Source organism: Equus caballus, chromosome 5 (genome assembly GCF_041296265.1).
Source record: "Equus caballus isolate H_3958 breed thoroughbred chromosome 5, TB-T2T, whole genome shotgun sequence".
NCBI lineage: Eukaryota > Metazoa > Chordata > Mammalia > Perissodactyla > Equidae > Equus > Equus caballus.
Genome location: NC_091688.1, coordinates 23851336 through 23863936, shown reverse-complemented (window position 1 = coordinate 23863936; position 12601 = coordinate 23851336). Strand labels below are relative to the sequence as shown.

The window sequence follows — 12601 nt, the reverse complement described above, 5'->3', positions numbered from 1 at the left end:
GAAATGTATATACAAGCCTTCAACAAGTCTGACACATAACAGACACACTAAAATAATAATAATACAACAAAGGTTAGAGTATGTCCATTACTTCAAAATTTTAATGTCTCCTCACTACCTACGGAATCAAGCCAAAGCTGCTTAGCGTAGTATTTGATATTCTCCATGATCAAGCTGCAAACTACTTTTCCAATCTCATATCATGTCCTCCAGCCACAGGGGCTACTCACCATTCTTCCAACATAACGGGTACATTTCTGCTTTCATGTCTTTTAACAGTGGTCCCTTGGGTTCAAATGATCTTTCCTCAATATGGTCATGTGTTGCTTAAGTACACAATTATGTTCTGAGAAACGCATCTTTAGGCAATTTTGTCATTGTGAACATTACAGAGCATACTTACACAAACCAAGATGGTGTAGCCTACTACACACCTAGCCTATACAGTTGTATATACTGTTGTATATGAGGTCCGTCAGTGATTGAAACGTCACTATGCAGCACATGACCGTACTGAAATTCTAATCCATCTTTCAAGGCTCAACTCTTATGACATCTATGTTCAAGTCTTCCCTAATATCCTTAGTTGAAATTAATCGCTCTCAACTCTGTCTTCTCACTAGAATTGCACTTTTGTTTGTACTACCAGAGAACTTACTGGATTCTGCTTGGGATTATTATCCCTTATATAAACGTCAGTATTCTCTAGATGGGGAGTTCCTCTTATACAGGGACCTTTCTTGACCATCTATGTATGTCCCACTGTGCTGAGTCCAGTGCTTTAATTGACACCGACAACTGGTGGGAAAAGGATTTGGTTTACTCTCTTTCTTTTTTAAACTTTTAAATAAATGTATTGTGGTTCCAAAGGGATTCTGGGGATGAATCACTTGCCAAACACATGTTGCCTACTTCCTTCCCCACTTCTTGATTATCAGCTTTATTTTTGGGGAGGAAGATTGGCTCTGAGCTAACATCTGTTGCCAATCTTCCTCTTTTTGCTTGAGGAAGATAGTCACTGAGCTAAGATCCATGCCAACCTTCCTCTATTCTGTATGTGGGACACGACCACAGCGTGGCTTGATGAGGTGCAGAGGTCTGTGTCCAGGATCCAAACCAGTGAACCCCGGGCCGCTGAAGCAGAGCACACAAACTTAACCACTACACCACTGGGCTGGCCCCTTGATTATCAGCTTTTATTTAATGGTACTAATATCTTTATTGTTCATCACTATGACCACATCACACCTTCTCTTAACATGCTAAAATAAGTCTTGACTTCCTTCAAATCAAACCTTAGACAAGCTATAGTTCTCATATTCTCCAATGTCTACTTAACTTTTACTTCTATTAACCCTATTTTTCTTACTAATTTTATAGCATCACAAATTATATTTCATGTTTCACTCCAGTAAGAGTAGCTTCACTTTATATTTTAAAAATCTTAAATATCTCTAAGATGATTTCTATAATTAAATGAAAGTGAAAAATTTTACAATAATTCTTCACTTGGTTTAAAAACTAGGGTTTCTATACTCAGGAAATTAATGTACACTTATACATTTATGAATTTAGCTACAATTATTTCATCAGTTTTTTGTGATCTTATCAGTGTTACCTCAGATTATCAACTTCCCAAAGTGAAGGAGCTCTGCCTATTTAACTTTTCTTTATATTGTCTACAACCATTATATGTGTTTATTACAACTTAAAATAGGCCAAAGCTCAGATTTTTACTTTGTCTTTTGGAATAACATTGGTCAAAATGCTAGTTTTGAAAGTGAAGATAGAGGCAAATGTTTGTTTAAGCCAAGAGTTGACAAGCTAATGCCCTTGGGTCAAATCCTGCCTGCTTTTTGTAAGTAAAATTTTATAGGAACTCGGCTACCCATCACACTTCCTTTTTTTCACACATTGCCCATGGCTGTTTTTGTCCTTCAATGGTAGAACTGAGTAGCTGTGACAAAGAGTGTATGGCCTGCAAAACTTAAAATATTTACTATCTGACCCTTTACAGAAAGATTGCCAATTCCTAGTTTAGGCAATGAAAAAAGACATTATATTAAAATAACTGATGTTTTCACCTTTAAAGTGGCTTGAGCACCCGGACTATCATCTTGACTACAAAGTACCAGGAGGGATTCCAGGCCAAAGACGGCATCTTGTTCCAGTGCCAAAAGGTCTAGAGGAAAAACACTAAGTTTTACAGTGGTCAAGCACAGATGATTAAATGCACACATACACATTTAGGAAAAAAAACGTTAAGAGGTCTAACATAGGAAACACTTCAATGTGTAATGCTAACCTTCCTGAAAAAGTACACGTGGCATTACTTATGAAATTTAAAGGCTATCTTCAGACTTTTATATTTTCACTACTTTATTAGAGATTATAAAAATATATACATTACATTAAACGATAGAGTTCTGCATAGCAAAGGAAACCATCAACAAAATGAAAAGGCAACTTACAAATAGGAGAAGATATTTGCAAATCATATATCTGATAAGGGGTTAATATCCAAAATATATAAAGAATTCATACAACTCAATAGCAAAAAAAAATAATTCCATTAAAAACTGGGCAGAGGATCTAAGTAGATATTTTTCCAAAGAAGATATACAGATGGACAAAATGTACATGAAAAGATGCTGAACATCACTAAAGCATCAGGGAAATGCAAATCAAAACCACAATGAGATATCTGTTAGATATGGCTATTATCAAAAAGATAAGAAATAACAAGTGTTGGCCAGCATGTGAAGAGGGAACCCTCATGCACTGTTGGTGGGAATGTAAATTGCTATAGCCACTACGGAAAACAGTATGGAGGTTCCTCAAAAAATTAAAAATAGAACTCCCATATAATCCAGCAATTCCACTTCTATTTATCCAAAGCAAATGAAAACACTATTTTGAAAAGATATATGCACCCCCCATGTTCATTGCAGCATTATTTACAATAGCCAAGATATGGAAACAACCTAAGTGTCCATCAATGAATGAATGGTAAAGAAAACATGATACACATATATGCATGCATACAGACACACAGACACAGACACACACACACACACACAATGGAATAGTATTCCGCCATTAAAAGAAGGAAATCCTGCCATTTGCAACAACATGGATGCACCCTGAGGGCATTATGCTAAGTGAAATAAGTCAGACAGGAAGACAAACACCGTATAATCTCACTTACATGTGGAATCTAAAATAAATAAACAAATGAATAAAAAACCCAAGCTCATAGATACAGAGAACAGATTGGTGGTTGCCAGAGGTGGGAGGGTGGGGGTTGGGAGAAAAGGGTGAGGGGGGTTGAAAGGTGCAAACTCCCAGTTATAAAATAAATAAATCCTGGGGATGTAATGTACAGCATGGTGACTACAGTTAATAATACTGTATTGCATATTTGAAAATTGTTAAGAGAGTAGATCTTAAAAGTTCTCAACACAAGAAAAAATTTTTATAACTATATACAGTAATGGATGTTAGCTAGACTTACTGTGGTGATCATTTTGCAATATATAGAAATATAATATCATTATGTTGTACACCAGAAACTAATATTAAAAAAATATATATCACATCTATATTAAGTCAAGAGCTAAAGCCATAAAGGTACAAATAAAGCATCACTGAAACAGTGAGACCAGCTTAGCTAAGGAAAATACTAGGAATGGGAAACCATGTGGTATGTGCTAATCTTCCTAACTAGACATAAATTATGCAAGTCCATTTTAACCTAGGATGTAACTTTCTATTGAAAGTTGAACCACTTTTAGGAAGTAATGAAGACCCCATATAATCTTATTAATGTTTTAAGTAGGACCATAAAGAACGACCTCCTTAGGTGTATATAATAGTGGTACTACAGCATCTTTTCATGCGTTCTTTTCTACGCACGTCCTTAATCACGCAAATCAGTTTAATGCTATAGATACCTAGAGATAAATTTCATGAAAATTTAATTCACATTCTTCTGTTAATTCACTTGCCCTTGGGTGAAATTATTCGTTATATAAGCCATTTGATAATTTAAGATTTTTTTCCTAAATTTTCCAGGTTTTTGTACAGGTGAACAAATTGTCTTATATCACAGTATAGAGTCATAAGCAATCCCTATCCACGGCACCATACATGCAAAGGTAAGCAGTGGAAGGAAATGAGAAATGCTCCATAAAACCTTTCAGTTCCACAATCCCAATTCCAAGGTCCTCATATATTTTCTTTTCTTTTTCAACAGATTAAGTAGTCTTGAGAAAATTTGCTCTAAGAACACTTCAGAAGGATGTAACTAACACAGAAAAGCACACAGGCTAAAAATACTAAGGGATTAAAAAACCAAACACACACACAATTCTGCCCAAGCTCCAATCCAAAAGTTTATCCATAATGTCAGTCCTGGTCAAACCTACCTTTTTCTTGACAAGAGACGGTGATGTTAGTTAGGACTCTCACTCCATGAGCTGCAATGCCCCTGTTACTATGGTAACAGCATTCTTGGGCTAATCTGACTAAATCAGAGGATCTGGGGGAAGAACCTACATTTCCTAAACAAGTAGAGAAAAGTAGTATAGATTTAATTCATTTTTATGGTTCAAAAGCAGTTCAGCTTATAGGTTCATTTTTCTCATTTTCAAGAGAAAATTTCTAACAATAAACTTTAACAAAATTTTCTACCTCTAGCTCATCATCAATATACACCACCATTTCTCTTTCTCCTGTCAAGGTACTTAGAAAAGGTATGTGCTAACAGTTTTGTAATGATTAAGATCTAAACTCAATATAGGACTTTCCCACAAAAATATTAATAAAAACTGACTAAGGAAGACAGCAAAAGCCAAAACAACTATAGATTGTATCTTGGGAATTCAAACGGATTCTCATTAAAATGGATGTCATCACAGGCTTCTTGTCAAATAACATCTTACCTTCAAGAGAGGAAAGAAAAGAGAAATAAAAATTTTAAGTTTGCTTTTCCTACCTCAATTGCTGGCATATAGTGATATCTCAAAAGGTTTACATAAGAATTCACAATTTCAGAGCTGGTAAGGATTTTGGGCTCATCTGATTCAACACCCTATTTTTACAGAAGAAACTGAAGCCCAAAGATTTTAAGCATCTTGCCATCAAGGTCATAAAAGTTGTTACTTAATGCACTAACCCTCATGCTTTATACCTTAAGTTCTATGCTACAGATTGCAGCAACTTTTTAAATTCACACTTGAAATTCTGCAACATAAGGTTTATGCTGTGAATGTTTTTATTTACCATAGAGAAGATCTCAGTTATAAGTGAGTGGGTTTCAAGAAAACTAAGGAGATTAAAGCTTATTCAACTTCTTGGCAGTCTCTCATTCCTGTCTTCCTTTCCCTTGCTTATTTTTCCATGATTCCTACCATCTTCAACCTTGTCTCTCATACCAAGGGTGATCATATTTTTTGAGGTTGAAAGAGACACTATTACTAGTTACAACAGGCATAAACCAAGACTATCCCAGGCACTGTGGGACATATGGTCACCTTATTGATTTCCAGTTTAACATAAAAGTACTAGCTTAGGTAAAGCCTCAATGTTTCTAAAATAGGCAAAGCATTAGAAAGATGAAAACACATGCTCATTTTTTCAAAACTGCAGAAATCATTATTTCCTCTGTTATTTTTCTTGCCCATGTGATATGGACAATGCAGATTCACCTGTAAACTTACAAACATGTTTTGCAACTTGCTCTTGTCCTATCAAGACTCATCACAGAAAACTTAGAAAAAACAGAAGAATCCGAAGAAAAAAACAAAAATCATCACAAATCCCACAACCCAGTACGACCTTACTGTTAACTTTCTGGAATATTTCTTTTAAATCTTTTTCCCCTATGTACACCAATACAATTAAAAAATTTATAATCAGGATAAGCAGAAATTGACCAATATTCTGTCTTTAAAATACAATATTTTTGAGCATTTTTCTATGTTAACTTTTTTACAGATAAAATTATTTTTAATTTAATTTTTATTTATTTAGAAATTATTAACGTAAATTCACATGGTTCGAAAGGTTCAACAAATAGAAGGCGGCAAAACGTTAGTGAGTGAAAAGTTTTCCTCATCCACCCAATGTTATCAGTTTCCGATGTATCATTCCAGAGAGTCTGTCAATTTGTAAGAATATGTGTTCCTTTCTTTCTTTTTCCTTTTTACATTGTTTTGCATCTTGCTTTATTTCTCTTTAAACAATACATCATGAAGATTATTCTATGCCATTTTTAAAAATAAATTGCACTGATTTCTATTGGAGTTATGTATCATAATTTCTTTCATGAGTTCTCTATGGATGGACCTTTTTATGCTATGGCATCTGCTACTGATGAATAATATTTTGCTATTGTATACAGTGATGCTATGAATAGCCTTGTATATATGTCACTTCTCAAATGTGTGAATATATTAGTAAGATAAATTCCTAGCAGTGGAATTTCTGGGTCATTTACAATTTTGATGAGTATTTCTAAATCATCTATGCCGAGGTTTGATAATTTACATTTCCACTAGCAATGAGTGAGAATACCTGTCTATCCATACCCTTGTCAACAGAACATATTATCAAACTTCTGAGTCTTTGCAAATCTGATGGACTGGTAAAGTATTTAGGTGTTGTTTTAATTGGCATTTTTCTTAGGCATGTGTGACACTGAACATCTTACACGCTTAAGATCCATTTGCTAGCAATAATTTAGACACACTAAATTTAAGTTTGTTTTACAAACTATCCTGGTTATATCAAAAAACATCTAATCAATGAAAATATACTAAACATTTACCATCTATGGAAATAATCTAACTTTGGAAAATCCCTGACTTTTATTTCTTGTGAACATCACCAAGTCTGGTTACTTAAGCCTTTGGCTTAATTCCATAAACAAACTGCAATTTAACAAAATTCAATAAAAGGACAAATAAAATATCTAGCTTGAGAACTGACCGACGATTATAACCTGACACAATGTAGAAATGTCTTTGGAAGTAAAAAATAAAGAAAAAGAAAGTCACCTTCCATCTTGACTAAACAGGTCAGTTTAGTATAAAAAAGAATCCTGAGTCAGAACCCTTGGGTTCAGGCCTAGGCTCAGGCACTTCATTAGTACCTGACATTGGACATATTGAAACTTTGTGAGCCTCAGCTTCAATACTTATAAACTCCGTTGCATGTGCCTCAATCGAAAGGCTACTTGTACAGAAGCAATGAGACCTTGTATGGGACGGCTCTTATAAATTATAAGATACAACCAATACTCTGCCTACTGCAGCTCTTTCAAAGTGTGATGTCAGTCAAGAATATTAACTGCAAGCTAAGAAACTGAAACTGGCTGATTTGTGCAGAAGAAGAATTTATTGAAAGCACAATGGGTATATGGTAGATTTTCGATAAAAAAGGCTGCAATGATCTCTCCCATCCCTTGTAGGCATGCCCTTTTGCAATGTAATTTCCAGTTCCTTGCATTAAGAAGTGTTTATTTCTTTACTATCTGGGCTTGGCCATGTGACTTGCTTTGGCCAAGGAGACATTAAAAAAAGTGTAAGCAAAGTGCTGTAAAGTGCTTGTGTGTTGGTGGCTTGCCCTCTTTCGGCTGCAGCTAGACTCCTGAGAGCATATGTAAACAAGCCCAAGCTAGCCTGCTGAGAGCCACATGGAGGAGAACCAGGGTGCCTCAGCTGAAAGCCTTTCTACCTCTAGCTGTGAATGAGGCCCTGAGACCATCGAGTGTGGTCAAGGCTCCAAGTGACTGCAGTGTTGTGAGTGAGCCCAGGTGAGACCAGCGGAACTGCCTAGCTGAGGCCATCAAAATTGCTGACATGCAGACTCAGAGCAAATAAGATAGTCATGGTTTTAAGCTACTAAGTTTCGAGGTGATTTATTATGTAGCAAGAGATAACTGATACAGAAGTACCTCAGAATTATTGGAAAGGCTGGAAAACTCAGTGCAGAAAATGGACAGGAAAAATGCAAGGCTAGACACCAACCAAGATCAGAGCCCAAACCATGCATGGAATGAATCCAGTGAAGACATCACTGCCATTGTTACTGATTCCTTGATGTCACAGCTTACAGTGCTGCCAAAGGTATCAGATATAGCAAACATCCACTGCTACAGCAAACCCTGGAAACTGGATGCTGCTGTGGTCATTGCCATATCACCAGAATGGATTCTCCCACATCCCTACTTCTTGTTGTTACAGGCTCCCAATTCAGTCTGCGGTATGAAAATGGTAAGCTGAGTCCAGACCACACATGTGCACCCTAGCTGGCAGCGAGGCTTGGCAATAGAATATCAGGTCTTTTCAGCTTCCTATCAGGGCTTAGATGACAGGAATTCCCTTTACCAAGTAAGTTCATATGCTGTGCCATAAAAAGGACACGTACATTGTAGTTCTTTAATTAATTCAAATCTAACTAACTGACTAGAAAAGGAAGCAACAGAGATTCCATAAAACTTGCATTAAAACAAAACAACAAACAACTTTGGCCTTAAGTCTGTTAAGTAAGCAAGCTCCTGACCAGGCATTAATAAAGGCATTTTGGAGTTAAATCATCTTGAACAGGCAACTAGGAAAGCACTATTGAACCGGCGTAAAGTTTTATTTTAATCATTTTCCAGAGGGATAACATCCCTAAAAGGAAGCACATGACATTTGCTCTTAAAATTTACCACCACTTGGCCTTTGAAATGTACTTAAATCCAAAGGGCATTTTGAGTCAGAGACATACAAAAGCAAACCAGCTATTTTAAGCATTCTCAAAAATAATGTTTAACCCATATATAACTCAAAAAGGGGAAAATCTATTAAAAACAATATCCTTAAGATCAAGGATACAAGATTTTATTACTATAGGCATTTGTTAAGAAATCATTTTCAAATAAATCACTAGCATATAACCAAGTATGAGATTGAAACCTTTCCTGATTCTAAAGCTTTATAGAGGAAACAACTTAAAACAGTAACATGAATAAAGGGATTGGCACATTATCTATGTATTATCTCCTTTCTTCTCCTTACCCGAAGCTATGCTGAAGTAATGTTTGACGGCGATGGTCCCTGACAGCGTGGAGAGGACAGACAACATCCCAAGTTTTAAGCTGTCATAAGGAGTCTGGAGGGCACATTCACAGAGTGCCTGAAATGCAGAAGAGAAAGGAACACAGAAATTAAAACATCAATAGACTTTGAAATTGTCTACTCGTTCTAAATTTTCTAGCTTTTAGAAAAATCGTAACTTTTTTCCATGATAAAAAACTTAAGTCAAACTGCTACAGTCAAGAGGAGCCTAAGGAGTTATGTTAGCTAAATATAATGCAACATCCTAGATGGGCTCCTGGAACAGAAAAAGGACATCAGATAAAAACTAAAGCAACTAGAACAAAGTACGAACTTTGGTTAATAATAATGATGTGTCAAGACTGGTTCATTAATTGTAACAAATGTACCATACTAATGTAAAATATCAACAATAGGGAAACTGAGTGTGGGTCTATGAGAATCCTCTGTATTATCTTCTCCATTTTTCTGTAAAGCTACACAAATTCTAAAAAATAAAGCCTATTAAAAAAAGTCTTGATGAATGACTTATTAAGACCTCTTTGAATTATGTATTATTTAGTCCTCACAAGCAGAACCTCCACCATATTTTGCTTACCTGAGAGACATGAATATTAAGCCATATATGTATATTTTTTAAAAATAAGGATAGAGGAAGATGGGCACAGATGTTACCTCACGGCCAATCTTCCTCAATAAAAAGGGGAGGATTGGGGGGCAGATGTTAGCTCAGGGCTAATCTTCCTCAAAAAAGAAAAAAAATAATAATGATAATAGTATGGCATTCTATCTGGTTTATAAGGGAGTGAGCTACCTACCCTCCTCCATTTCAGGTCATTTATTCTACTCCTGACTAAGGTGGTCTGAGGTATTATTAAAAACAAGATACTAGTTTTTCTTTCAGTGCAGTCAACTATAAACATATGCTCACAGTATAGTGACTCTTGCCTCATCCTATATACTTACTTGCAGGACTCCATGACATTACTGCATGTAACATAAATGGTCAAATTAAATATAATATAAATACTCTGTTAAATTAACCTATTCTCATACTCCCACAAAGAGAAAGATTCAGAAAGTAAGCAAAATTTAAAGACTAGGGGAAAAATTAAAAATAAAATTTCAGAAAGGGTTAAACAATAAATTTAATATGACCCAAATAAAAATATCAACAAAGTCTTGAGGGGGGAATTAGATAATCTGCTTCTAAAGATCACATAGAAAAATAAAAATTAGCAAATATCTAGAAAAATTCTGAGAAAGTATAATGAGAGACAAAAGAAGCTCTACCAAATATTAAAATGTATAATAAACCCACAGACGTCAAAGAACTTTTTCCTAGTCATGGACAGAGAAAGCAAGGAGAGAACTGGTCCCAGAAACAGATTCAAACACACACAGGATATATGATAATGGCACTTCCAATCAGAGGGATTATTCAATAAGTAGTTCAAGGACAACTGGCCAGTCATCTGGGTAAAATTAAACTAGACCGTTGTTTCTTTTTTGTGGCAAACAAACAACAAAACTGAAAAAAGTACTAAGAGTTAAGATGGGAAAAGAAAAAGTAAAATAAGATAACTGACAAAACTGGAAAAAAACTTCATATCATGTAAGACCAACAAAAGCCCAACAATCTTAATTTATGAAAAGTTCTTACTAATAAATAGGCAAACAACTCAATAGAAAAATCAGTAGTTCACAGATAAACTTTATAAAAATGGCTTTTAAATATGTTAAGCCTCGCTCATAATTTGAAAATTTTAAATTAAAATAAGAGCTGCTTTTCACTAATCAGATTGGCCAAGACTGAAGTTTAATACTTACAGCATGGGGAAATAGGTGCGCTCACACACTGTTGATAGAAAGGTAAAATGTAAAACTCATTGGTGGGTGATTAGCATTAAATATAAAAATTTTAAAGTATGTATCATTGAGCCTCAAAATTCCTCTTTTAGAAGTTTATGTTCACAAAGGTGATTTTTTTTTTTTTTTTACAAACCGGTCAATGAAGCAATGTAAATAGTAACAGTAGAAGTATTGGAAACAACTCTAATGTCCATCAGTGGGGGACTGGGAATATAAAGGGAGGACCACACAGCCAGTGAAAGAATGCAGTAGATCTGTATTCTAATATGAGATGTTCCCCAAGATCCACTGTTAAGTGATAAAAGGTTCAGAACATGCATATAGTATATTTTCATTTGTACAGAAAAAAGACGGGACATACATATGCTTGCATACGGACGAAAAAATTCAGGAAGGGACATAGGAAACTAGTAACAGTGATCACCTCTGCAGAGGAGATCTGAGGGAACAGACGGAAGACAGCCTTTTATTTCACATATTGTACACTTTTGAACGTGGTGCATTTTCTATCAAGTCTACGTATACTTTTTCAATTGAAAGAAAGACCTAGTTAATAACAAAAACAGCAGCAGCAAAAATTATCATGGAAGAAATGGAAATGGCCTTGAAAGATAGGAAGGGAAGACAGTCTAGGTGATGCAAATAAAAATTGCGGCAATTAGGCCAGAATATGGAGTGTTTATTTGTGGCCTAAGAGGAGATATGTCCAAAAGTGATGAACGCTAGGAGAGAAACGCTGAATAGGAAAGATTAGGCCAGACTATAGAGGGCCTTGAAAGTTAGGCAGAGTAATTTAACTTGAGAAAGGAAAAAGGAAGCCACTGGAGAGGAACGTCACCTGAATTGTTAGGGAAGATTATTCTGGCAATAGCAAATGGAACAAGTTAACAAAGAGCTGAGTTAAGGAGCCAACCTACAGCCTACGGCAGCAATCCAGGCAAGTGGTATTGATGACGGCTTGAACTAGAGCTTGGTTGTAGGAATGGAGGGTAGCATATGAGAGATGTTTTGAAAGAGATTATATAGAAGGGAACAAACAAAAAGGATTCAATGATTATTACAAAATTCCAAATCTGATGATTAGACAATGTTAATTCTATTTACAAAGACTGAGAATTTATGGGGATAAGCTAATTTCAGAAGAAGGATAGAAAACAGGAAGAGGTATGAAGTCCAAGAAGAACTATCCACGAGGCATTTGGAATCTGAGATACAGCAGATTTTTCATTGGAAGACTCACGTTAGAATTCTGGCTCTGCCACTTACCATCTCTGTGATCCAAGCCAATTACTGAAATCTTTGAATCTCAACTTCTTTGTAAAATGGGGTAAAGATTTATACAGAATGGCTGTTTTCAACAGAACCTCTCTGGAAAAACATACAAGAAATGAGACATTGATTGCCGTTGGGCAAAGAAGCTGAGTGGATGGCAGCACAAGTGGGAAATATTTTACTATATATCCTTTTGTAGCTTGTGACACACGAATTTACTGGCATTAAAAGAAATGAATAAAAATTTAAAATAATATATAAGCAGGGGTGACATCTATTTCTGTAAGATTAAATAGCTACTGAGAGTCAAAGCACTTTGCAACCTCTACAAGCTACTATGCTGGAGAGCAATT

At 35.5% G+C, this 12601-nt stretch overlaps 1 protein-coding gene across 1 annotated transcript in view; it reads right to left on the bottom strand.

Moving 5' to 3' along the window:
* The window catches only part of INTS7 (integrator complex subunit 7), a 90904-nt gene that overhangs the window by 36128 nt on the left and 42175 nt on the right, over positions 1 to 12601 (bottom strand). Inside the window, exons 8-10 of the mRNA XM_001489352.7 lie at positions 9066 to 9183; positions 4428 to 4562; positions 2085 to 2182 (exon numbers count right to left, since the gene is read on the bottom strand). Coding sequence (XP_001489402.1) covers positions 2085 to 2182; positions 4428 to 4562; positions 9066 to 9183 — 351 coding nt within the window. The remainder of the gene's footprint in view (positions 1 to 2084; positions 2183 to 4427; positions 4563 to 9065; positions 9184 to 12601) is intronic.